The following is a 27,882-nucleotide window of genomic DNA, read 5'->3' as shown; positions in this document are numbered from 1 at the left end:
TAACTGCAAAGATCTGTTTTTGCAGCCGGCCAAAAAGAAACAGAGGGCACAGGTGATAGAGTTCTTCATTGATGTTGCGAGAGAGTGCTTTAACATTGGGAATTTTAACTCCCTTATGGCTATCATATGTAAGTATGATATGTAGATTATTTTTGATCACATATTAGCAGAATAATTTTGAAACCCAGGTGCCTTATTGTAGAATAGAAGAAGTGTTTTTATTTTGAGATACACATATTCAGTTTCTGTTTCCTTGAGTTGAGTTATACCATCATATGTAAGTAAACATTGAACGGTGTATTCCAATGTTTACAACGGGAACATGAAACCAGTGACCAAATTGATTTTCTGCCTCTCTTTCTCAGCTGGTATGAATATGAGTCCTGTCTCCAGATTAAAGAAGACCTGGTCAAAAGTTAAAACAGCTAAATTTTTCATACTTGAGGTAACAAATATATCTTGCTTGTATTTTTTTTTTTTTTAACGTTTTATAAATTACTGAGAATACATACTGAAAGTTCAGTCTTTGTTTTCAAACTAGCATCAAATGGACCCAACTGGAAATTTCTATAACTATAGGACTGCGTTGAGAGGGGCTGTCCATCGGTCCCTCACTGCTCACAGCAATAGAGAGAAGGTAAGTCTAAGAATTTCTCCATCACTGGCATATGTCAGTGAAACAAATAAGTGGTACCTACAGTCTTACATGTTCACTTCATCTAGCACAATATCTGCCCCATCAAAAAAAAGAGAGAAATAAAGCACACAGCCCTGCCGATGACGGCTCTCCCTGACGCACTGGGAACTGACCCCTACCCCCCTCCCATTTGTAGCAAAAATAACAGGAGGAATGCCCACTTCCTCCTGCCATGCCACTCCCCACACCTACCCCTCGTGAGTAAAAGTGGCAGGAAGGATGCACATTTCCCCTCCCCCACGTGAGAGAAAATTGGCAGGAGGGAAGCCCACTCCTTCCTACTAATGGAGGCCCCCCAAAGCCATCCTTCTCCCTTCCCCCCAAAAAAAAATGGCAGAAGGGATGGCCACTTCTCCTGCCACTGGATGCTCCCCAACCCCTCCCGAACCTCCCCATACCTCCCTCCACCTTCATGGCCTGCCAATCCAAAATGGCAGGCCCTCCCTCCTCAGTGCATCTTGTGATGCACGGGGAGGGGCCAAAGACCCTGATTGGCTCAGACACCAAGGGGGGGGGGGCCTTAGGCATCTGAGCCAGTTAGGGCCTTTGGCCCCTCCCTGTGCATTGCATGATGCACCAAGGAGGGAAGGCCCACCATTTTGGATAGGCGTCCAACAGAAAAGGTACTGGGGGGGAGGGGGTTGGGGGAACATCCGGTGGCAGGAGGGAGTGGACATCCCTCCTGTAGTTTTTTTCTTGCACGGGGGGGGGGGGTTGTCAGCGTGGCAGGAAAATGTGGCCATTCCTCCTGCTGTTCTTGCTGCCATGGGGGGGGGTTGGTTCCAGGTGCCAGTTCGTTGGGGAGGACCAACATTGGTGAGGGGGGGGTGCTTTTTTTAATGGGGCAGATATTGTGCATGTGTAGCATGCTGTACCCATTTAAAAAAAAAAAAGAGTTATACAGGTAAGTGACTGGTCTTGACTAGTCGCTTTTTTTGAATCTCTAAAAGTGAGCACCTTTTTAGTGCATCGGGAAGCCATTTTAGAGCATCAATCGCTATACTAGTTTACATGGCATTTCAATATTAATGAGCTTATTTGCATAGTCAGATTGGGGAATGAGCAATCGTGCAGAAAACCACACAGTGAGCTGTTTTCTGCATCGAGTTGGCAAATGCGATAGTCGCTAAAGCTGTCTAAAACAGGTTTAGCGATGATTGCTAGCTTTATTGCATCTGGGCCCCAGAGTGGCTCATTTTTAACACGCCTCTTAAAATTAATACTTTTGGCTGGAAGGAATGCCCAAGCCCGTCCAGCAGAAGAGTTTCTCTGCTCATATCCCCCATGTTGACTGAGCATAGAAGTTGGCGGTGTCAGGTCAAAAGCGCGCCGGGACAAAGGCACGCGCAGACAATTGAGTGCAACTTGGAGGCGCGCGCCGAAGAAAATGACTGTTTTAAAGGGCTCCAACGGGGGATGTGGGGGGGAACCCCCCCACTTTACTTTATATAGATCGTGCCGCGTTGTGGGGGTGTTGTGGGGGGTTTGGGGGGTTGTAACCCCCCACATTTTACTGCAAACTTCACTTTTTCTCTAAAAAAACAGGGAAACAGTGAAGTTTACAGTATAATGAGGGCGGTTACAACCCCCACAACCCTGCCGCGATCTGTATTAAGTAAAGTGGGGGGGTTCCCCAACAAAACCCCCTGTCGGAGCCCCTAAAAACACTCTTTTTCTTCGGCGCGCGCTTCCGTCTTGCGCTCAGTTGTCGGTGCGCGCCTTTGTCTAAGGTGGTTTTGTCTATGAACCGAAGTTGGAAATGTGCTTCCTGGAACTTCCTGCACATGCTCAGTTTGTGCCCATGAACTGAGCATGTGCAAAGAGTGCCAGCAATAGAATCTTAGAGGTGAGACTCCATGACCTAGGAACCTGAAGGATTGCCTACTAGCCCTGCCCTTCAGTAGCATTGTAATTAAGCTCTGGAATTCATTGCCTGAGAATGTGGTGAAGCATTTCAGCGCTGCAGAGTTTAAAAAAAAAAAAAAAAGCTTTGGATAATTTCCTAAAAGAGAAGTCCCATAAGCCAGTGGTTCCCAACACTGTCCTGGAGGACCACCAGCCAATCGGGTTTTCAGGCTAGCCCTAATGAATATGCATGAGAGAGATTTGCATATAATGGACATGATAGGCATGCAAATCTGCTCCATGCATATTCATTAGGGCTAGCCTGAAAACCCGATTGGCCTGGTGCTCCTCCAGGACAGGGTTGGGGACCACTGCCATAAGCCATTATTAAGATGGATGTGGGGGAAATCCACTGCTTATTCCTAGGATAAGCAGCTTAAAATCTGTTTTACTACTTGGGATCTTGCCAAGTGCTTGTAACCTTAGTTGACCACCATTGGAACTAGGATACTGGGCTTGATGGAACTGCGGTCTCTCACAGTATGGCAGCTCTCATGGTCTTATGAGAGTCAGAGCTCATGAGGAAGACAGTATTGAAGCTCATCGCTTTACACAGTCCAAAGCCAGCCTAGTGGTTAGAGCTGCTGCCTCGGCACCCTCAGGTGGTGAGTTCAGTCCTAGCCTGCTCTTTGTGACTCTGGCCAGGTCACCTAACCTCCATTGCCTCAGGTATCACGGTTAGATTGGGAGCTTGCTGGAACAGATAGGAAAAATACTTAGAGTACCCGATTACCATATTTTCACGTAGATAACGCGCACCCGTGTAAAACGCGCACACGGGTATAGCGCGCGGGAAACACAAATTTATGTAAAAAAAATTTAATATAGCGTGCACACGCGTATACCGCGCATGCTAAAACCTCCTCCCGCCTACTCCGAACCGGCATCCTACCCCCCCCCCCCCGCGATCCTACATCCCCCCAGCACCAAACATCTCTTACCTGATTGGGCACCGGCACCAGCACCAATGCACAGGACGTGCCAGTGCCCGAAGATCCTCCCTCGTTGGTTTGGGCTGGGCTGGGCTGGGCTGGGCGGTGCGGTGCAGGAGAGATCCTCCTTCTTCCTGCGCCGGGCTGGACTAGGCTTTGAGCATTTGCGCATGCTCAAAGCCTTCTGGTCTCGCTCAAGGCTTTGAGCATGCGCAAATGCTCAAAGCCTAGTCCAGCCCGGCGCAGGAAGAAGGAGGATCTCTCCTGCACCGCACCGCCCAGCCCAGCCCAAACCAACGAGGGAGGATCTTCGGGCACTGGCACTGGCACGTCCTGTGCATTGGTGCTGGTGCCGGTGCTCAATCGGGTAAGAGATGTTTGGTGCTGGGGGGATGTAGGATCGCGGGGGAGGGGGGGGGTGACGCAAGTGGGGGGGGGGAGGATGCCGGTTCGCAGGGGGGATGCCGATCGGATTGAAAAAAAAAGTTGTATAACGCGCAAGGTTATGCACAGTTTGTAAAATCGTGTATAATGCGCGCGTTATATGCGTGAAAATACGGTACTATTCAATGCACTGTAAACCGCTTTGGGTGAATCTCTTCAGGAAAAGGCGGTAAATGACTTAATAGTTGTGTGCAAATGATTCATTTGGATTTAACGTGAACTATCTGAAGAGAATTCCAAGTTTTGGTTCAGCTACCGACTTTGTGGCTTTTGAGGAGGGGGGGGGGAATCACATTTCCTGTTGATGCCTTCAAAATATCTTTGAGTCCTAGTGAAAAGAAATGTTTCCTGCGCTCCAGAAGATACTGAAAAATAAAAAGAAATGTTTTTTTTGTTTATTTTTAAACAGATTGTGATCCCCTTCTTCAGCCTCTTGATCAAAGATATCTACTTTTTGAACGAAGGATGCGCTAATCGTCTTCCAAATGGATTTGTCAACTTTGAAGTAAGATTTGATGATGATGGGATAGGCTTTTTTTTTTTTTACTGAAAAGGTTTGTGAAAAGGAACTTTTGAGATTCACATGTCAGGATGTTGATCTGTGCTTTTTTTTTTTTTTTTTTAATTGGAAAATCCGGACCAAAATCTTCCAATTAAAAAAAAAAAAAAAAAAGCACAGATCAACATCCTGTTTTCCCAGTTCCTGAGCTACAGCTCTAATATTCTACCTACTCTCCAAAGTATGTTCACCTTGACAGAACCTTCATGTTCCAAGCTAACAGACAACAATCCTGGCTGGGAAACCACATAAACAAAACCAGACAGACCTACAACGCATTCCGAAAATCTATCAAAACCGCTCTGTTTGACAAATTCATCACCTAAACAGACCATTCCGCGCACTCTACGCTTTTTCCCCCCCTTCAAACCCTAAGCAATCTTCAGGCAATTCCTACCCCCCCTCACTTTCCTCCCCCTTTTTCACCCCCCCTTACTTTCCCTCCCCTACAACCCTTTTCTTCTGTAACATTCCCCTCATGCATTTGTAATTCGCTGAATGTCCAGCCTTCTTTCGATGTGAACCGCCTAGAAGTCGACTGACTACGGCGTTATAGAAAAATAAAATTATTATTATTATTAAATAAACCACAAACAGGTTGTGGGTTCAAATCCCTCGCTGCTCCTTGTGGCCCTGGGAAAGTCACTTAATCTCCTCATTGCCCCAGGTACACTAGATAGTTTGAGCCCACCGGGACAGATAGGGAAATATGATAAAGTACCTGAATATAAACCACTTAGGATATAAGTAAGTAATAAATAAATGTGATGTGCAGTAGTTGTTTCCCTGGAAGCTAATAGAACAGGAGCAGAGGGGGGAGCTGTCAATGGGGATTATTTTTAAGATATGTTACTTTACTTTTAACCCCAGTTATTATTAACTAATACTCTTTTCATAAAATGGGACTTATGCTAAAATAACATGCATTAGCACTAAACAAACAGGTCTTAACATGGGAACTTCAGAAATAAATGTTCCACTCTTGGCTAGCATAATCCTCGCTGTTCTTGTACTGCTGACTGTAAGCTGTGTTTTTTCACCTTCTGCTGGCTGGTGTGCGCCTTCAGTGGTGTAATAAGGGGGAGGCAGACCGCCCCGAGCGCCATCTTGGTGGGAGCACCGGCTCTTCTCCCGCCCCCCTCCCCCAAGTCAAGCTCACGCCCTCCTTTCCACTCCCCTCCACTGTTACCTCTTTAAATCTTCACCAGCGGGAGCAACTGCTCCGGCCTGCTGCTGGCGTGGCTTCCTTCCTTCTGAAATCACTTCCGGGTCGCGGGGGCCAGGGAGTGACAGCAAAGGGAAAGCCCAACACCGGCACGAGCAGCAGGCCGTAGAAGCTGCTGGAGCCGGCGAAGATTTAAAGAGGTGTGAGGGAGAAGGAATGGGCGCAAGTGTGGCATGAGGAGGGCACAGGGGGTGCTGCGGCCTTGGGTGCCACCTGCTCTCGCTTATGCCACCGTGTGCCTTCTGTTGTTTAAAAAAAAATTTAGTGCTATCTGTGAGATGATCCGTGCTAGAAATGTGCTCACTCTTCCCCTTTGGAATTCTGAAAGTCTCGGAGCTGCTCAACTGGGTTGGAGTTTATCGTAGAAGGAATTACCGTATCTGAAGAAGCAGAACTGATGGCAAATAGACACCCACACCCACATACACTCTATGTACTGCAATACCAGAGATCCTACTGGCCTTCCAACTTTACTCTCATTCCCCTACCACTAATAATCATCTGATATTAAGATAAATCCAGGGAAAGTCACTAAATGGTTTGATGACATCAGGGCCGGATGCATATATAAGCTACAGCTTAAGGCCTGACATTACGAGGGGCCTCATTCTTCACTAGCATGGAAAACTATTAAACCTAAAATCTGCTTCTTACTTAAGGGCTCCTTTTTAAAATGCCACAGTAGCAATGCTACCGTGGTAAAGGCACCAAAGTATTTAGGAATTGAATGGGCTTCTGTGCAGTTAACCACAGCAGCCTCACTACTGCAGCTTTGCAATAGGGGCCCCACATCTTATAACTTATTAATCTGGCACTAGATGAGGAAAGACTAAAAAGGGCGGGGCTCCTCAGCTTGGAAAAGAGACGGCCGAGGGGGAGATACGATTGAAGTCTAGGCAATCCTGAGTGGGGTCGAACGGGTACAAGTGGATCGGTTTTTCACTCCGTCAAAAATTACAGGGACTAGGGGGACACGCGATGAAATTACTTTTAAAACCAATAGGAGGAAATATTTTTTTCACTCGGAGAATAGTTAAGCTCTGGAACGCATTGCCAGAGGATGTGATCAGAGCGGTTAACATAACTAGTTTTAAAATAATGTTTGAACAAGTTCCTGGAGGAAAAGTCCATAGTCTGTTATTGAGACAGACTTGGGGGAAGCCACTGGTTGCCTTGTATCGGTAGCATGGAATGTTGCTACTCTTTGAATTTTGGCCAGGTACTAGTGACCTAGATTGGCCACTGTGAGAACAGGCTACTGGGCTTGCTGGACCATTGGTCTGACCCAGTAAGGCTATTCTTATGTCCTAATACATATTAAGTATCTCATTAAATTCTATAGCTATAATAAGATCATGTAAACAATAGGAGCCATTACACAAATTGCATACATTCTGACTTTATTGCAAAGACTCTTCAGTGGAAGGATTGAGGGTGAATGCCATCTCTTACCAGGAATCTCAGAGTATTCTCCTTCACTTTGCCACTTTGGCAGAATAATGTGTCTGTATTATTACTTTTTAAACCACTCTTGACAACGGTGTCAGGTCAAAAGCGCGCGCAGACAATTGAGCGCAGCGCGGAGGCGCGCGCCGCAGAAAATTACAGTTTTTACGGCTCCGACATGGGGGGGTGGGGGGGTACCCCCCCACTTTACTTAATAGAGATCGTGCCGCGTTGTGGGGGCGTTGTGGGGGGTATGGGGGGTTGTAACCCCCCACATTTTACTGAAAACTTCACTTTTTCCCTGTTTTTAGGGAAAAAGTTAAGTTCACAGTAAAATGTGGGGGGTTACAACCCCCCAAACCCCCCACAACGCCGGCGCGATATCTATTAAGTAAACTGGGGGGGCTCCCCAACAAAAACCCCCGTCGGAGCCCCTAAAAACTGTAATTTTCTTCGGCGCGCGCCTTTGTCTTTAGCGGGGTTGTCTACGAACCCTTGACAACAAACCTATTTTGACCCAATGTGCTTGCTTTAATATATTTCTAGAAATTTCTGGAATTGGCCAAACAAGTGGGGGAGTTCATGACGTGGAAGCAGGTGGAATGTCCTTTTGAACAGGACCACGACATTATCCACTACCTGCATACAGCTCCCATTTTTACTGAAGACGGTAGGTTTTAATTTTTTGGGCTGGTAAGGGGTGGGGAGGGGGTGTCAAAGTTGCACACGGGTGACTCTTGTTGTTGATAGTATCGGAGAACAACTGTGGTAAAGTGTGCCACAGCAGAAGTGCCCGGCAGGTTTCAAGGGCCCGTCCCAGATGTTTGCTTTTGATTCGCTGGGACGTTTGGTTTCTGTGAACATTCAGGTGTCTATATACTATTGACGTCCCGTCTGAAACAAACGTCGGGCAGAGTCTTTTTAATCACAGAAACCAATTTAGAAGCACGCAAAATTATATTGAAATTGCACGTTCAGAATACATTCTGGCAAAAACAAGTTGGGACGCCCTGCTCTTTGTTCTTTTTTTTTTTATATATTCTTTATTCATTTTCAAAATTACATTAAATGAATATATCTGTTCAAACACATTAACAATAAATACATCATTTTACCTTCTTTCATTTGTACAGTACATAAATTTTTATCCCTCCCCCTTCCCACCCCTCCCTACCATATATTCCATAATTTTATTAAAAAAAACATATTAATAAAATATCCCTCACCCTACCCAAATTAATTGATACATTAAAGGGAAACATTTTCAACTAATCCTTACAAAATTCTGCTAATGGTTTCCAAACATCCTGAAATTTCTTGAAATACCCTCTTTGTACTGCAATAAATCTTTCCATTTTATAAATATGGCACAAAGAGTTCCACCAAAAACTGTAATTTAGTCTCTTCCAATCCTTCCAATTATATGTAATTTGCTGAATGGCAACCCCAGTCATTATAAGTAGCAATTTATTGTTGTTCGCAGAAATCTGACTTTTTGCTCTCATTTCCATACCAAAAATCACAGTATCGTAGGATAATGCCACTGGGTTATCTAATAAATTATTAATTTGGTCCCAAATTGATTTCCAAAAATTCATAATATATGGGCAATGAAACAATAAATGATCTAAAGTTCCTACTTCTAGATGACAATGCCAACATCTATTAGACAAAGAACTGCTCTTTGTTCTGAAAATTTAAATGGACTTAATTTGAGCCACTGCACTTGGCACTAAGTCTGGGTGACCAGTACAAAGCCTGTTCCAGTTGAACTTCTTTGGTAAGAAATATTATCTTTACAAGTGCCATGTGGACACAATTTAATGTGTGTTACTTATAGCTGGATAATCAAAAAAAAGAATTTAAATTTTGTACAGTGTATTGGCAAACCAACAAATAATGCCGGGAGGGAGGGGGGTTAATTTTATATACTGCTCGTACACCAGGTGATATTTTGAAGTGATTTAAGTGGGCAGGAGGGGGCTTCTGTCCACTTGAATCACCTATCACTGCCTACCCCCATTTATACAGCAGTACTGAAGCAGGCATTGTGCCAAATATTGCCTCTGACTGCCGCTAGAACAGTGGGCAGGTCAGAAGTGGTACAGGGGGCAGTATTAGGGAGAAGCCCAGGGTTATGCAAGGTGCTGGCAATATTCAGTGCCCGCGCCCCCATAACTTTTTGTAGTTTAAAAAAAAGCCCCCAACAGATCCCCTCCCACTTCACTCAACCCCTGCACCCTTTATTAGAATAGAAACATAGAAAGATGACGGCAGATAAGGGCTACAGCCCATCAAGTCTGCCCATACCATTGACCCCCTTTTAAGTCTACTGGCCCCCTTAACTATACTGACCTGCTCTATTAAGTCTATATCCTAGCGACCCTATTCATTGGTATGCAAATCTGCTCCATGCATATTCATTAGGGCTAGCCTGAAAACCCGATTGGCCTGGTGGTCCTCCAGGACAAGGTTGGGAACCACTGCTCTAGGACAGGTTTGGAAACCACTAGCTTAGCGTGAAGACAAAAAAAACCCTAAATATCCTTTGTGCTACTTTATTTAGGTCAGGGGTGCCCAACGCGTCGATCGCGATCGACCAGTAGCTCAGGAAGGCAACTCGAGTCGATCGCACTCGTGTTGCCGTCCTGATCTACGGGCCGATCAGCCTTCCTCTCCAGTGTTCTCCCTAGGGCCTTTTAGCTGGGCGGTCCGCCCAGCTGTCATCTGTCGCTGCTGAACATTTAAAAAAACCCCAAAAAAACCGGCTTGGAGATTTCAGCCCCTAGCGAACTTATGCTCCGGGCTCTAACGTGTGCGTGCAGGCTTCTCTTCTCTTCCCTCCGAAACCGGAAGTTATGCCCGGGGAGGGGGAGGGGGGGAGAAGGGAAGCCTGCACGCACATGTTGAGAGCCCTGAAGCAAGCGTTCGCTACGGGCTAAGGCGGGAGACAGGTCAGTGAAGCATTTCCTCTTCTTGCTGCCGGGTCCTGCCTACTTTCTGTTTCCGCGAAGGCAGGACCCGGCAGCATTTCCCCCAACAGTTCCTCGCGATGCTGGTCGGCCGAAGCAGGGAGAGGTTGGGGCGGCGTCGGCTTTTGGGCGTGTTATTGGTGGCGGTTTGGGTCCTGGTCCCCGATGGCAGTTTGGGTCCCCGATGGCAGTGGCAGTGTCTTGGGGGAGGGCAGGGAGAAAGAAAGAAAGAAAAAGGGCAGGCAGGGAGACAGAAGGAAAGAAGAGAAACAGAAAAAAAGGAAAGGGAGGCAGAGAGAAAGAAAGGGCAGGGAGAGAGGAAGGAAAAGTTGGGGGAGGGAATGAGGTGTGGAGGAGAGGAAGCATACAGGCTGAAAGAAGGGAAGAAAGACTGGATGCACAGTCAGAAGAAGAAAGTGCAACCAGAGACTCATGAAATCACCAGACAAGGTAGGAAAAATGATTTTATTTTAAATTTAGTGATCGAAATGTGTCTCAATTTATATCTGCTGTCTATATTTTACACTAAGGTCCCCTTTTACTAAACCGCAATAGAGTTTTTTTAGCGCAGGGAGCCTATGAGCGTCGAGAGCAGCGCTGGGCATTCAGCGCAGCTCCCTGCGCTCTAAAAACTGCTATCGTGGTTTAGTAAAAAGGGAGGGGGGTATATTTGTCTATTTTTGTATGGTTGTTACTGAGGTGATAGTGCATAGAGTCATCTGCTTTGACCTCTTTGAAAAACCCTGGAATAGGAATGATAATTAACATTTTCTATGCGTACAGTGTGCGTTGTGTTTTTTTAAAATTTTATTGTTGGTAGATCATTTTGACTTGGTCATTTTAAAAGTAGCTCGCAAGCCCAAAAAGTGTGGGCACCCCTGATTTAGGTTATGGTCCTCATGCTAAGCCAGTGGTTCCCAAACCTGTCACTAGGGGCCCCATCCCTTAGGCAGCAGAATAGGATGGGCCTGCTGTTCAGCTTTTCTCTGTTTTCCCCACTCCTGGTTGTATGTTCCCTTTGCAATTGCTAATAAAGATATATAAAAAAAAAGGATGGGCCTGACCAATCTTTTGCTCTATACAAGGGGGTTGAGAGACTGTGGGAGATACAGGATCATCACTGGGGGGGGGGAAGCTGAGAGACTAGTAGAGATGCCAGATTGGCAGCAGGGATGAGGAGGGGAGACATGACTGCTGTTGTGGGGCGGGTTGGGGGGAGGGAGGAAGCAGGAAAGAAAATTTCATGCTCAACCACTGGGTTCAGGCCAAATCAAAATTGTCCATCTGGGTGCACCATTGCGGTGAAGACCAGAGTTGCCCCTCTTTGGTCCACATAATCTTCATAGGTGTCAGCTCTTTGGGTGCTCAATATTGGGGGGATCCTGTCTCCGTCACTGTGTCATGGAGGAGTAATTTGTACTCTGTTCGATACCCCCCAATCATTTTGAAATGTTGGTGCCTAAGAACTTTATGACCAGAGCACAGAGATTTTGAAAGCTTGAGAGTAGACCCAGACACAGTCGTCTTACTTCCTAACAAACTACCATCTTCACGGTGGACGTCACACCATTGGTTCACCAGAGGTGGGAGCCTTCGTGGCATTCAGGGCTGAGCCACATTACTTAGTGCTGCACTGAGCAAATTCCAAGGCTAAAGCTCAGGAGAAACACCATACATTAAATGAAACATCTGATTTCTAGGTCTTTACCTGGCTTCATATGAAAGTGAAAGTCCCGAGAACCAAACTGAAAAGGACCGATGGAAATCCTTAAGGTAACTACATGTTTTGCCAACCCATAAGTGCTGCTTATTATATATGCATGAGAACATTATGCAAAGTTGCTGACCAGTAGAAATAGATTCATGATCTGCTCTGAGGTATTTTCCATCAAAAGCTTATATTAACTGTAACAAATATTTCTCTTGCAGCAGCCAAGTAGGACTTTTGAATCTCTGGTCTGATCTAGGGACAACTAGAAAGCCAATGAAATAAGAGAAACCCAAGTTGTTCTGTTTTTAATAAATGTAATCATCTTTCTTTCAGATCTACTATCTTAGGAAAGACTTGACTGGAACACATGAATGCAGCAGGAAACAAGGTAAACACCAAGAAGCCTTTGCACTACCGATTCCAAAGTTGCCTATCTGGGGCTTCGTTGATTTTTATGGTTTTTTGTTGGGTTTTTTTTTTGGACTGTGAAATATGATGACCCGATTTCAATGAAATCCATCCACAGGCTTAAGTAACGTGCACACAAAGCGTCCTTTGTACACACTTTTACACTGAAGCATTCTGCAGGCGGCCGTTCTTGGCAAGATGAAATCCGGCTGTACCGTGATCAGCTTGACAATGAATCGGGAAAGGGAGGCAAGGTCGTGACTGGTGAACTTTTAACACGTGGGCCAAGGCTGGTTTTCCCTATTGATGGTCGTCTTAGAGGACTTGATTAACTTTGTTCATTCTGATGCTAAGGGGGCAGAAGGTACCATGACAATCCAGCCTTGTGGTACATACTGTACCAAATCTGAGTCCACTGAATACATCCTCACATTTGACCACCGCCAGTGGAATAAGTGGTGTACATCTTGTTTTTAACAAGCTAAAGACTTTGAAAAGAAACAAATGTGAATTTGGGAACAGTTTCCATTGCTTGGAAACGGCGTACAATTAACATAACTAAGCAGGTACGGGATTTTCCATCCCCCTCCCCAAAGATGATCACTGCTGTATTTATTCATATTTAAATGGACACAAACACTTATACTGCCAAGTCATATGCGGCATAGAGTATATTGAAACGGCTGGCCAAACACCTTCTCCGTGTTCAAGGCGATGCTTTTCTCGTCCCATTATTTTCATTAGGAGGTGAAACGCGCTTTCGTAAAACGACTTCCGAGAAATCAACAACATGGAGAAGGGTGGGGGACAAACCCTCCCCCAGACTTTAACTGTGAATTGGGAGACAAAATCATTTGTACCAGGAACTTTATTCCTCACTTAATATTACTTAGCACTTAACATGGAAAGGTTTCTCATGGGAACAAGCATGGTGTCCGATGAAATGGTCATTGCTCTCCAGTATGACACTGTCACCGTGCTGAAGTCAAAGATGGACACGTCGGAGTGAAATGCTAACATACTAAAAATTGGAAAAGTTTAATTCATATGGTGTTTGTTGATGCAGTCATGTAGAACTTTGATCTCACCCACTTTGAGCTGCTGTATCTTAAACGTAATTGATTGTAAATATGTACATATTTGTACGGTAGGGCACTGGTTTGCCCAAGGTCATAAGCCCACCTTGAAATGGGCCTGGGACTGGGTGAAGATCAGCTGGTACTGGCAGGTAGTTTGTACTGACGGTGGTTATGTCGGCATAATTGCATTTTTGTATGTTATCAGTGTTACTGACCAGACTTGGGGCTGACTTTGTACTGTACTGTAACTACATCAGAGCTATAGGAAAATGTGGTGTGTTTGAAATGTGCTTCTATATTGCTGGAGGTTGAAAAGTTTGTTTTTGCTTTTTTAAACTCACACTTTCATCTTAAAAAAAAAAAATGTAATGTCCATATTCTCTCAGGAAAATCTGGCTTTTTGCTGGTACTTTTGCACGTCTTATTAATATTATTTGTTTCATGATGTCTGTGTGATACCTGAATTTCTCTCCTTCAAAGAACGTCTATTATGGATGCCATTGCCATATTGTATTTGAAGTGAGGGTTCATTGTTGTATTTAAGTTCACAGTTTATATTTTTATGAGAGTATTTGAGAGCAGGGTGTTAAGTGTGTCTTGAACTTTTTTTTTTAATATATACAAGGCATCAAATATCAGTCAATAGAGAGTGTATGAGAGCTAGAGAATGACACGGAGACAAATTTTTCCCTGTCCCCGTCCCTGCCCCATTCCTGTAAGCTCTGCCTTAACCCTCACAAGCCTTGAGCACTTATGATTTTAAAGCGTTTTGAGGCTTGTGCAGATGAAGATAGAGCTTGCAGGAACGGGGCAGGGACAGGAAAAGAACTCGTGGGGGACGGGGAAAAAATTTGTCCCCGTGTCATTCTCTAATGAGAACTTATTTCGTAAGAATATATGTATTGCCATATTGGGACATACTGAAGGTCTATCAAACCCGCCATCCTGTTTCCAACAGAGGCCAATCCAGGTCACAAGTATCTGGCAAGATTCCAAAAGAGTAAACCAGATTTTATGTTGCTTATCCTAGAAATAAGTAGTGTATTTTCTCAAGTCTATCTCAGTAATGGCTTATGGACTTTCTTTTAGGAAATTAGCCAAATCTTTTTTTTTTTTTTTTTAAACTCTGCTACACTAACTGCTTTTACCACATTCATTCATTTAGAGTAAGCAGCATTATTCCTAAGGCCATCTTAAGATATAGGCCATTGGAACTGGAGCCCTGAGCCTAGTACATGAGACCCCATGAGCTCCTTCCTTGCTGCTCTATGATATTATCAGTATTATCATGGGACCTTTATTGGCTTTGGGGTCCTACTTCAGATTAAGATAGCACTGCAATGAGAATAATCAGGGCTGGGAATATCATATAGCATTATGTCTGGCAAGTAAGGCTAAGCCAGTCCTGGTTTTCTACCACCTGCATGATATGATTTGTAGTTCTGTTTCTTAATATACAAGAAGGGAGGCATGTTCCATACCAAAGAGGAGACTAGCAGCAAGACAAAATTTAATTCAAACACACTAAAAACATATAAAACTTGTCTTGACATAGCTTCTATCAATGATAGAAACACAGTATAATATAAATATAGCATTTAAAACATACAATATAAAATATTAATAAATAATGCATATAAATATATAAAAAAAAGTATCACAAACTAATAAAAATACTTACCTAAAAAATTCATTGTATAGATTTGTAAACATGGCTCTGAAACAAACAAAAAAAATAAACTAATTAAGAATAAATTACTGCTGTAAAAGCAAACCCCCCCCCCCCCCCCTTTTTTGCCACAGTGGAGGTTTCTACTGCAGACCGGAGCGCTAAATGCTCCGACGCTGCTCTTGACGCTCATAGAATTCTATGAGCGTCGGAGCATTTAGCGCCATGAACCGGGGTAGAAACCTCTACCATGGCTTAGTAAAACAGGGCCTAAGTGATCGAAAACATTTTAAACCTCGCCATTCATAGTGAATTACTAATTAAATAAAACATAGAAACATGACGGCAGATAAAGGCCAAATGGCCCGTCCAGTCTACCCATCCACTATCTTCTCTCCCTAAGAGAACCCGCATGCCTATCTCATACTTTCATGAATTCAAACACAGTAGCATAGGAGGGTAGGAGGAGCCTAGGCTGGTGGCACCCCCTCCCCCCTGCTTCTTCGTCACCCACCCCCACACCGGCACCCTCCCTTCCCCTGTACCTCTTGAAATCTTTACCAGTGTCAGCAGCTTCTCCGGCCTGCTGCTCGTGCCAGCGTTGGGTTTCCCTCTGACATCATTTCCTAGCCCTGCAACCAGGAAGTGATTTCAGAGGAGAGGCAGGCTGGAGAAGTTTTGCGTGCTGATAAAAGATTTAAAGAGGTACTGGGGGTGGGGGTGGAGAGGTGCTGGCACTGTTCAGACACGGTCTTTGTCTCCACCACATCTACCATCCTTTCTGTAAAAAAAAAAAGTATTTCCTTAGATTAGTTCTGAGCCTATCACGTCTTAACTTCATCTTATGCCCTCTCATTTTGGAGCTTCCTTTCAAATGAAAGAGATTTGCCACATAGGTATTTAAATGTCTATCTTATCTACCCTCTCCCATATTTCCTCTTAAGTATACATATTGAGCTCTTTAAGTCTGTCCCTGGATGCCTTATGTCAGAGACCACCAACCATTCTAGTAGCCTTACTCTGGACTGAAGATGCGGCCTCCAGAATTGTACACGGAATATTGGTAATATAAAATTGGTAAAAAGATAATAGTGAAGCCATATCAAATGTTTTAAATGAATCTTTTTTTTAATATATATTAACATATGTTTCAAATGTTATACTTGCTGTGTTCTCCTGTTGGTGAAAGGAGGAAAGGAACGTGTAGTGCAAGAGGGGGAATAATTCACGGGATAGGCGAGTGCCTCGGGAGGAGATTCTGAAGGACGGGCAAGTGAATGCTGGATTCTGAAGTTAGTATGGCAGAAGAGCCTTTTGGGAGAGGGGATGATTGGCGTGAGAGCGGGTTGAGGGGTGGCAATGTTGAAGAAAGGAGTGTGGGAGGAAGAACCAGCAAGAGTTAATGACCTACTGAAACTAGTTTTGAGAACCTCTGCTGTATTGTAATCCTATCTCTGATTCAAAATGTGGACATCAGGATATCCCATGCTGTCCCTTACTAGCATATTCTTTGGAGAGAGTTGAGGCTTTTACATTCAGGTGTGACATGATATATTACATTACATTAGTGATTTCTATTCCGCCATTACCTTGCGGTTCAAGGCGGATTACATCCAAACTAAAACAAGAATTACATTTCAACTTTGAAGTAATAGAATAAACGATGAGATAGGTTCATAGACAACCCCGCAAAAGACAAAATTACAGTTTTTAGGGGCTCCGATGGGGGTTTTGTTGGGGAGCCCCCCCCCCTGTTTACTTAATAGAGATCGCGCCGGCATTGTGGGGGGTTTGGGGGGTTGTAACCCTCCACATTTTACTGTAAACTTAACTTTTTCCCTAAAAACGGGGAAAAAGTGAAGTTTTCAGTAAAATGTGGGGGGTTACAACCCCCCAAACCCCCCGACAACGTGGCGCGATCTCTCACGCCCCCCCCCCCCGTCGGAGCCCTAAAAACAGTAATTTTCTGCGGCACGCACCTCCGCACTGCGCTCAATTGTCTGCGCGTGCCTTTGTCCCGGCACGCTTTTGAGATAAAATTTTAAGGGATAATTATGGGTTTTAGATAATGTTTGGCATATATATAAAATCAATGAATCCAATCCAATCGGTCTCTCTCATCCCTCCATCAAAGGACAATAGTGATATGTTCTCAAATGGTATAATATAATAATGATACTATTATAACAAAGGGCATGGGTTCCCCTCATAAGATGGGCAGAAATCACTACTACTACTACTACTATTTATTATTTCTATAGCGCTGAAAGGCAGACCCAGCGCTGTATATTTTAACATACAATAGACAGTCCCTGCTCAGAAGAGCTTACAATCTAATTTAGACAGGACATTTCAGGGTTGGGGAGGTTATAGTGGGTCTAGGTATCTGACATTTTAACATACGATATACAGTCCCTGCTCAGAAGAGCTTACAATCTAATTTAGACAGGACATTTCAGGGTTGGGGAGGTTATAGTGGGTCTAGGTATCTGACATTTTAACATACGATATACAGTCCCTGCTCAGAAGAGCTTACAATCTAATTTAGACAGGACATTTCAGGGTTGGGGAGATTATAGCGGGTCTAGGTATCTGACAGCAGTGAGGGGGAGTTAAGAGTTGAAAGCAGTTTCAAAAAAAGTGGGCCTTTAGCTTGGATTTTGAACACTGCCAGCTGAGAATCGAGGGAACTGAGGGGAGGGATTGCATTCCCTCACTTCACACAGCAACAGCTAAAATGGCATACTATAATTTATAATCTGTACTTAAAAGCATAGTAAATATTTCAGTATGAATCTTTACATGTTCCGATAGTTCTTGCCTCCTGTGCCCATCTTGAAACTTAAGTACGATAAACTGAGAATGTTACCGTATTTTATGTGATATTACCATGTGCCAAATTAATAAAAGCCTTTGCAATTCATGGTCGGAAAAGTTGTAATTTGAGGGGGAGGGAAGGGGGGAATAGCAAAACCTGTAGTTAGTTGCTTTAAGGGTTCATAGACAAAATCGCGCGAGACAACGGCGTGCCGACAACTGAGCGCAAGGTTGATGGCGCGCCGAAGAAAAGCACTATTTTAAAGGGTTCCGACGGGGGGTGTTGGTGGGTAACCCCCCTATTTTACTTAACAGACATCGCGCTGGCGTTGTGGGGGGTTTGGGGGGTTGTAACCAGTGCTCCCTCTAAGCGGGCGGGTGTTGTGAGCAAAATATTTTTCGCTGTGCGCTAAAAATATCGGGCGCCAGCAAGTTATGAGCCAACTCGCCCGATTCTCCTCTCGCCGCCCTACCCGCCGTGCGCTGTGACGTGAAACTTGTGCGCTGGATGTAATATTTTGTGCGCCAGCGCACGCCAGCGCAGCTTAGAGGGAACACTGGTTGTAACCCCCCTCATTATACTTGAAACCGAACTTTTTGCCTGTTTTTTAGGGAAAAAGTTCAGTTAAGTATAATGTGGGGGGTTACAACCCCCCCAAACCCCCCACAACGCCAGCGCAATGTCTGTTAATAAAGTGGGGGGTTCCCCCCCACACCCCCCGTCGGAGCCCTTTAAAATAGTGCTTTTCTTCGGCGTGCCGTCATCCTTGCGCTCAGTTGTCTGCGCGCCGTTGTCTGCGCGCCGTTGTCTCGCACAATTTAGTCCCATCACCGCTTTAAGGCATGTATTTTCCAACTGACCAAAATCCTATTTGTTGGAACAGACTGAAAATCAGGGAAGCCTGGTTTAAAAAAAACAACAAAACAACAACCCACTGCAGGTACATTTCATCGTGAGCAAATCACTTACCCCCCTTTTTTATTTTTATTTTTTACAAAACAGCGCAGGTTTTTTTTTTTTTTTTTAACATTTTTATTATTTTTAGTTACAATAGTGTAATACATTTAGATTGAAAATAACAAAAATATAACAAAGAATACACTATCTCAAACAATAATATTATAGAATCATAGCTATACCCAACCCCTTTCCATCAGTTATTAATATTGACAATATTAAACATCATTAATATGAAGAATATCCATATTTTCAGTACCTTTCCCTACCCCACCCCACCCCCATCCTATCCCAGATGTGTAATGAAAAAACTCAGAAGGGAACATATTATCTTTTAATATGAAACAGCAAATAAAGCCAATGGACTCCATATTTTGTTAAATAAAACACTAAACCCTAAACATTCTGCGTTCATTCTCTCATATCTATATGTATTACATACATTTGTCCTCCAGAATGTATAATTTAACCTGTCATGATTTTTCCAGTTTGTTGTGATCATTTGAACCACAGTTTTTAGCGCCAATAACAGTTCCGATGCTCATATGAGGGCTACGGTTTTGTAAAAAGGGGGAGGGGTTAACCTTCCATTGCTTCAGTCGCAAATTTAGGGCTTTCCTCCCCTTGCAGCTGCATGCTTTGAATTTTGGCTACACATTTTATAGAATACAAACTACGGTCAGTTGCACATTTAACTGATAATTACCAATTAGCACCAATTAACACTAATTAGTACAGATTATTGCTAGAAAACATTAATTACCAGTATTTTATTTATTTTTAAAAAGATATTTATATACCAAGGTAATCTAAGCGGTTTACATTCAGGTACTTAAGCATTTTTCCCTATCTGTCCCGGTGGGCTCACAATCTGGTACACCGACCTTAGCGCGAAGGACATTGGCGCGCTGACAATTCCGCTCAGTCAACTGCGCGCAGCGACAAGTTGCATGCATGAAGGGAATGGAATTGTCAGGCCGCAATTGCAAGTGTACTGGGGGGGGTTCCAGTAGTCTTTTAATTTAGAGTGTGTCGGCATTGAGCGCCCCCCCCTCTAAGAGTGGAGAGTGCGTAATTGTAAAAGGTTTCCCCCACACCCGTGTCGGAGCGAGAGAGCAAGTTGTAATAGAGTTCTAAGTGTAGTGGGTGTCCCCCCCCCCTCGCCCAGAGCAGAAAACGTAAGGCCTAGAGCGGCGCGCAGATGTCAGGGCTGAATTGTCATTGTTCTAATTTCCTGTGCACATTTGACGGGTCACCCACAATCTATCTCCTCTACCTGGGGCAATGGAGGATTGAATGACTTGCCCAGGGTCACAAGGAGCAATTGACCTTATTCCTTAACTTGGATGCACAACTTTACTTGATAAGTGTAAAACTGGACACAAACGTTTACATAATGGGGGGGGGGGTTCAAGTCACTTCTAAAATAACTTCCATTATACATAAGGAGGATAATTCTAGACCAGGGGTGGGCAACTCCGGTCCTCAAGGGCTGGAATCCAGTCGGGTTTTTTAGGATTTTCCCAATGAATATGCATTGAAAGCAATGCGTACAAATAGATCTCGTGCCTATTCATTGGGGAAATCCTGAAAACCTGACTTGATTCCGGCCCTCGAGAGCCGGAGCCAGGTCAGGTTTTCAGGATCTTCACCCTGAATATGTATGAGATGGATTTGCATGCACTGCCTCCTTGAGATGCAAATCTAGCTCATGCATATTTATTGTGGATATCCTGAAAACCTGACCTGGCTCCGGCTCTCGAGGACCGGAATTGCATACCCCTGGTCTAGACGGTGAATGTCAACATTTAAGCACCAAGAACTGGAATATCAGCATATACACACTTATTTGTACAGTTACATTACATTACATTAGGAACTTCTATTCCGCCTATATCTTGCAGTTCAAGGCGGATTACAAAAGAGCTAACTGGACATTTCCAGTGAAGTTACAACTGTTTTGGGGGGGTTTTTTTTGGTTACAAAGGAGGAGAGGTACCTGGATTAATTCCCGAAGAACTTGCAAATTGGATATTAAATTGACTGTACGTTACTGTGTGATATAACAAATAGATTACAGTTAGAGTACAAATAAGATTACGTTACATTTCAGGAATCTGACTACTTGGTTGGTGTTTTGGGAAGGAAGAGATTATTTAAGTGGAGGTTTTGGGGGAGAATTTATCGAGGAGGAGGGGGAAGGGTTGGGTTAAGATATCTGGATAAATTTTTTGAAAAGTAGGGTTTTGATTTCTTTTCGAAAAGTTTTGAAGTCGCCCGTTGCCGTCAACAGGTTGGAGGTGGAGTGGTTAAGTTTTGCTGCTTTGCGTCGCCAGAAGGTTATCAAACATCTTTTTGCGCTGAGTGGGACATTTCCAAAAGGATGTCAGTCAAAATTGCTCATGATGTCCAGAAAAAAAAAAAAAAAAAATCCATTTCTCAACCATTTTCAAACGGGAAAAACAGCAGAATTTCCTGTTCAAAAATATGTGGGAAGGACATTCTTGCCCTGGAAACATCCACAATGAATTGTCCAAATTATGAACACACTCTTCCAAGTAGCAGCTGGCAGCACTTGCCTCTACCTACCAACCCACATTGGCCCAGAAACCTCTGGACACAATTGTTCTCTCTATGCTGAGTGGGAGTCCTCCAAGTACAGTCCTGCCAGTGAGTGGCGCTGTTTCACTACCACATTTTCAATAGTGAGGGACAGTCGAGCTCTGTGGGACTCCAGGAAACCTTCCTGTCCCTAGCAATTGAAAACACAATATTGAAGCACCACCTCCCACTGGCAAAATACAGCTGGAGGATTCTCATTCAGCTTAGAGGGAACAGTGTCATTGGCATTAGAGAATGACACGGTGACAAAATTCATCCCGTCCCCATGGATAACCGTGGGAAATCATCTCCATGTCATTCTATAAGGAGAGAGGGTAGAATCAGAGTATGAATGAGCACAGCCACTGCCCCTCAAGCCTTGCATTGAAGAATGCTGGTGTAGAAGTACTGAGATCAAGATAGACACTAAAGAATGACACTGGATGGTTAGAACATAAGACTGTAAACGTTGCCATACTGGGACAGACCGAAGGTCCATCAAGCTCAGTATCTTGCTTCCAACAGTGGCCAATTCAGGTCACAAATACTTGCCAGAAACCCAAAATGTAGCAACATTCTAGAGCTGAGATTGTGATGTCATGCCTCATTCCACCAATGCCTAAGAGCCAACCCCATCAATGATGTCACAATGGCTTCATTATCCTATACTTGGCTCACATAAGACTCGGAGTATGAATGGGCCCAGCCACTGACCCTCAAGCCTTGCATTGAAGAATGCTGGTGTAGAAGGACTGAGGTTGAGATGGACGCTAAAGAATGACACGGGATTGTTTCCCGCAGGTATCTGCAAAGATGGGAACGGTGATGAATTTTGTCACCATGTCATTCTCTAATTGACACCATCTGCCACACACCACTTCTCTCTGAAAACTAGTTCCAAAATGCAATAGGAAAGGATTTCCGGCAAAACAGAAGGTTCCATGAAGTAATCACTATTATTATGTCTAAAGAGAGTACAATTGGAAAAGTATCTTAATTCTCTTTGCAGCTGAAATGGCTATATAAAAATGTGTGTATGCATGCAAGCTTCCCCCTTGCTATCCAAATTAAATAAACTCCTTTGGTTTGTATTACACTGTCTAGCTTGGCTTGATTCACTGGATGGAAGGATTAAGCTTAATCGGTGTGCCTTCTGGCCTTCCAGCCCCAACTCTGGCTCCACATACCATTTCTAAAAACAAATCATGTAAGCTGCCTGATGCTCACAAGCCAACCAGGGTTACATTCAGTTTTCTGAGGCTGTCCTTAGTGAGGATTTTACAGCTCCTCCTCACTTTGAGGCAGTTCTTAATGTGCACTTGCTTTTCAGCACAAATAACTACTGGACAGCAAGACCATAAGAACATAGGAATAGCCTTACTGGGTCAGACCAATGGTCCATCAAGCCCAGTAGCCCATTCTCATGGTGGCCAATCCATGTCCCTAATATCTGACCAAAACCCAAGGAATAGCAACATTCCATGCTACCGATCCAAGCAGTGGCTTCCCCCAACTCTGTCTCAATAACAGACTATGGACTTTTCCTCCAGGAAATTGTCCAAACTGTTCTTAAAACTAGCTACGCTTTCTGCTCTTACCACAACCTCTTGCAATGAGTTTCAGAACTTAACTATTCTCTGAGTGAAAAAAAAATTTCCTCCTATTGGCTTTAAAAGTATTTCCCTGCAACTTCATTGAGGGTCCCCTAGTCTTTATTTTTGACGGAGTGAAAAATCGATCCACTTGGACCCGTTCTACTCCGCTCAGGATTTTGTAGACTTCAATCATATCTCCCCTCAGCCATCTTTTTTCCAAGCTGAAGAGCCCATTTTCGATACGACGTCCAAATCGGAGTCTGGATGTTCTGCTGAAGCTGCATTAAAATCCAGTAGTGAACATGACTATTTTCAAAACAGAGAAGCATCTTTTTGTTTCAGAAATGGCCATTTCTGAGAAGTGCTTGGCTTTAGCGCATCTATCTTTTTGAATCATTATTGGGGAAAGAAAAGCCACATCCAAAAGAAAAACACATCACACAAGCCATTTGGATGTAGGAAGGGCCAGCATTGTTAGTAGAATGGCCACGCAGACATCCAGCAGAGCAGTGGTGCACCCTAGGGGGCACTGCTGTGAACTTCATATAAAAAGGCCCTGGTACACATCTTACTATAATCCCCTTATAGTTATGGTGAGCTCTCCAAAACCCACCCAAATCCTAGTGGACCCAATTGTAGCTCACACCAATAGCCCTTATATCTGCAGGTGTCACCTTTATGTAGACACAGTGGGATTTGGGTGGTTTTTGGGCAGCTCACATAATCCACAATAAGTGTAGTAGTTGGAGTGGGATATGTGCCAGTGTCCCCAACTCTATAGTCCACTGCACTGCTCCTTAGAGAATGACAAGGTGACAGAATTTGTCACCATCCCCGCAGATAACCTTGGGAAACTTTCCCCATGTCATTTTTTAAGGAGAGAGGGAATAATCAGAGTATGAATGGGATAGCCACTGACCCTCAAGCTTTGCATTGAAGAATGCTGGTATAGAGTTTCAGATACACACGAAAGAATGACAGTCTGTGGTATCTAGAGCAGATATTGTGATGTCATAATGCCTCATTACACCAATGTCTATGAGCCAACCTCTTCAACGATGTCACAATGGCTTCATTAGCTTACGCTTGGCTCACATAAGAATCAGAGTATGAATGGACACAACCACTGACTCTCAAGTCTTACATTGGAGAATGCTGGTGTAGCAGGACTAAGGTTGAGATAGACACTAAAGATTGCCAGTTTCTGGTATCCAGAGCAGATATTGTGATGTCATAATGTCTCATTCCACCAATGCCTATGAGCCAACCTCATCAACGATGTCACAATTGTTTCATTATCCTATACTTGGCTCACATAAGAATCAGAGTATGAATGAGCACAACCGCTGACCCTCAAGTCTTACATTGAAGAATACTGGTGTAGAAGGACTGAGGTTGAGATAGACACTAGAGAATGACACAAGGCCATCCCCCGCGGGAACTCATTTTCCCGTCCTGTCCCAGCAAGTTCTTTCCCTGCCCCTGCCCCATTCCTGAAAGCTCTGTCCTCATCTGCACAAGCCTCAAACACTTTAAAATCATAAGTGTTCAAGGCTTGTGTGGTTAAGGCAGAGCTTACTGAAATGGGACAGGGAAATTGAGTTCCTGCCAGAATGGGAAAAAATTTGTCCCTGTGTCATTCTCTAATAGACACTAAAGAATGACATGGGATGGTTTCACGCAGCCATCCACGGGGACAAAATCTGCCACCATATCATGAACCTGCTTGCTGATCTACTAGGATTGGCCATAACATCTGAAGCTGTCATACAGGCAGGTATGTACTGTATCATTCAAATATTTGGGGGGCTGTGAGGGAGTCGGTGGGTTCAGTTTGAGCACCTTTTTGGCATTTATTCGTTGTTAAAACAGATCTGGCCTCAAAACATCTAAACAGTGCCCTGGATATTTTCTAAAACGTTCAATTATTGCAGAAAAACATCCATATAATAAGCCCCCCCAAACCACATCCCCTTGAGATTTAGACACCCTGCAATCGTCTAGAAAATGAGTTTTGAAAATAGTGAATTGGAAGGGTTTGACAAGAAAAATGTCTATCCACCCCTTTATTAAAGGAGTCAAGATCTTCAGTCAATCTTTGGTCTTTAAATTCTCTCAACTCTGGAATGATCTTCCCTTTTTTTAAGGAGTTCCAGTTCGTTTTAATTTTTCTGTAAATCTTTAAAAACTACTCTATCTGCCAAACATTTTTAAAATTAATTCATTTGAAATTTTGCTATTATATTCTATTTATCATTTGTAAATCATTCCCTGTTTATTTAATTGCTGTAAAATGAGTGGAGCCTTCTCAGAATGATGACTCGGTATACAGTTAAGCTTTAGTTTAGTTTATGCCACTTTTTTGGACATTTTTTTTCTTTTTTTGGAAAATGAGGCCCAATATCATATATCATTATTACATATAAAAAGCAATACCTGTTGTATATCACCTTGGGTGCATCTCTTCATAAATACAATTAATTTTAAAAAAGCAATGAATAATTTTTAAAAGCAAAAGGGCCGCAATCCAGTCAGTTTTTCAGGATTTCCCTGATGAATATGCATGAGATCTATTAGCATAAAATGAAAGCAGTGCATGAAAATAGATCTCATGCATATTCATTGAGGAAATCCTGAAAACCCGACTGGATTGCAGCCCTCAGGAGGGACTTTGACACCCCTGTCCTAGGGGTAAATGGAGGCAAGTAAGTTTAGAGCAGGGATCTCAAAGTCCCTCCTTGAAGGCTGCAATCCAGTTGGGTTTTCAGGATTTCCTCAATGAATATGCATTGAAAGCAGTGCATGCACATTGATCTCATGCATATTCATTGGGGAAATCCTGAAAACCCGACTGGATTGCGGCCCTCGAGGAGGGACTTTGACACCCCTGTCCTAGGGGTAAAGGGAGGCAAGTAAGTTTAGAAGTGTAGGTGCAGCTTGAGCAGAATCTAAACCAGGACTGGGCAACTCCGGTCCTCGAGGGCCAGAATCCAGTTGTGTTTTCAGGATTTCCTCAATGAATACGCATGAGATCTATACGCATGATATCATATTCATTGGGGAAAACCCGACTGGATTCCGGCCCTCGAGGACCGGAGTTTCCCCCCTCCCCTCCGATGTAAACGATGGGTCTCTGGTCCATTTTCACTGCAAATCAGCAACACGGCGTAAGGGTGAGAAAAGAAATAAATACTGTACAGTATATATCTTTTTAGATACATATCCAACATGGTAACAAATAAATCCGACCGACCAGCTCAAGGTGGCCGGAGCCCGTCACGCGCCACGACCCCTCCTCCTCCTCGGGCGGTCACGAGAGCGGTGCGCGCGCCGTTTGTTCGGCCGCGGTGACGCCATCGCGCAGCACAATTGGCGACGAGGTCGCTGGAAAGTTCTGGGGGCGGCTGAGCGCCATTTTGCGTGGAGCGGCGGATCGGAGCGGCTGGGTTTTGGCGAGCTCGGCGGACGTTGATCGTTCTTGGGGGGGTGCGTTTGTTTTTCCGCTCTCGGCCGTAGCGAGGAGGGACAACAACCCTACCGATTATTCAAACCAACGCTCGTGTTCTGAGGCGGTGAGTATCGAACGGGGTCGTCGTCGTGAATTTTTTTTTTTCTCTTTTCTCCCTGGGGCGGATCCCGCTTTTTTTTCCAGTTCCCCTCCCCCCCACCCAAAGCGATTTGTAACGTACGCGGAGAATCGTACCGTTGTGTGAAAAAGCCCCCCTCCCCCTTTCAGGCTTTGGAGATTCGGCGGCCGCCATGTTGTTCGTGTCTTCCGCTCTCGCCATCTTAAGTGTTAGAAAATGGCTCCGAGCAGGCTCTTTCGGTACCAGACGCGGCAGGAAACCCGGGTCACTTACACTAGATTTTATTGACAACGTGCCTTGAGACAGCGGAATACAAAAGAGCCTGCGTAATCGTTTTTTTAAAAAATGATTTATTTTCTATATTCTCCCAGGGCAGCTCAGAACAGAGAATGACTCGGGGGAAAAATTCTGGCCCCGTCCCACCATCCCCTCAGTACTGCAATGTTTAGCTTATTCCTTCCTTAAAGATCAAAGTTCTGGCTGCTGAACTAGGGAAAGAGATTAGAGAATGACACGGTGACAAAATTCATCACCGTCCCCGCGGATAACTGCGGTAAACAATCTTCATGTCATTCTTTAAGGAGAGAGGGAAGAATCAGAGTATGAATGGCCACAACCACTGACCCGCAAGCTTTGATTTGAAGAATGCTGGGGTAGAAGGACTGAGGTTGAAATAGACACTAAAAAATGACATGGGATTATTTCCCGCGGTTATCTACGGGGACGGGAACGGTGATTAATTTTGTCACTGTGTCATTCTCTAAAAGAGATGTTCATCTGGCAGGCGGTGGATGGCCTTGTCCCTTCAGTGAGCACTCCCCCCCCCCCCCCCACACACACCGTTTTGGTGGGTTACCCACAACTAGCTGCGGTTAACAGCCACTGTGTCATTCTCTAGCTCAGAACGGTGTACATGCCTTTATTCAGGTACTAAAGCAGTTTTCCCTCTCTCTCCTGGCAGGGCTCATAATCTATCTAATGTACCTAGGGCAATATTGGGGGGATTAAGTGACTTGCCCAGGGTCACAAGAAGCAGCGTGGGTTTGAACCCACAACCTCAGGGTGCCGAGACTGTAGCTTTAACCACTGTGCCACACACTCCCCTATAACTGACCATATACATAAAAGGTCAAATAGCTTATCTGCAGTATTCACTTTCACTCCCTAAGAGATCCCACATGCCTGTCCCGCACTTCATTTGAATTCAGTTAGTTTTTGTCTCCCCCCACCCCCACCTCTACTGGGAGCCTATTCCATACATCTACCACCCTCTTTGT

General features: G+C 44.2%; 2 protein-coding genes and 1 long non-coding RNA gene across 6 annotated transcripts in view; 2 read left to right on the top strand and 1 right to left on the bottom strand.

Annotated features, from left to right (window-relative positions):
• The window catches only part of RASGEF1C (RasGEF domain family member 1C), a 67,313-nt gene extending 53,490 nt beyond the window's left edge, over nt 1–13,823 (top strand). For 2 of the 3 annotated variants that reach the window (XM_033927593.1, XM_033927594.1), the window contains exons 9-15: nt 26–128; nt 366–445; nt 542–637; nt 4,388–4,483; nt 7,755–7,878; nt 11,881–11,953; nt 12,225–13,823. In XM_033927593.1, coding sequence (XP_033783484.1) covers nt 26–128; nt 366–445; nt 542–637; nt 4,388–4,483; nt 7,755–7,878; nt 11,881–11,953; nt 12,225–12,249 — 597 coding nt within the window. In that variant the 3' untranslated portion in view covers nt 12,250–13,823. The remainder of the gene's footprint in view (nt 1–25; nt 129–365; nt 446–541; nt 638–4,387; nt 4,484–7,754; nt 7,879–11,880; nt 11,954–12,224) is intronic. The other variant, XM_033927595.1, reaches the window with a different exon arrangement.
• LOC117351782 overlaps nt 1–26,395 on the bottom strand; it is a 35,741-nt gene extending 9,346 nt beyond the window's left edge. The window contains exons 1-2 of the long non-coding RNA XR_004537512.1: nt 26,272–26,395; nt 15,060–15,095 (exon numbers count right to left, since the gene is read on the bottom strand). This is a non-coding gene — a long non-coding RNA (uncharacterized LOC117351782). The remainder of the gene's footprint in view (nt 1–15,059; nt 15,096–26,271) is intronic.
• Nucleotides 26,396–26,436: 41 nt separating this feature from the next.
• The window catches only part of CLK4 (CDC like kinase 4), a 42,802-nt gene continuing 41,356 nt past the window's right edge, over nt 26,437–27,882 (top strand). For both annotated transcript variants that reach the window (XR_004537511.1, XM_033927590.1), the window contains exon 1: nt 26,437–26,590. The gene's annotated coding sequence lies outside the window, so the exon portion shown is untranslated. The remainder of the gene's footprint in view (nt 26,591–27,882) is intronic.

This window comes from Geotrypetes seraphini, chromosome 18, assembly GCF_902459505.1.
Source record: "Geotrypetes seraphini chromosome 18, aGeoSer1.1, whole genome shotgun sequence".
NCBI lineage: Eukaryota > Metazoa > Chordata > Amphibia > Gymnophiona > Dermophiidae > Geotrypetes > Geotrypetes seraphini.
The sequence above is the reverse complement of the archived record's forward strand: the minus strand, read 5'-3'. Positions and strand labels throughout refer to the sequence as shown.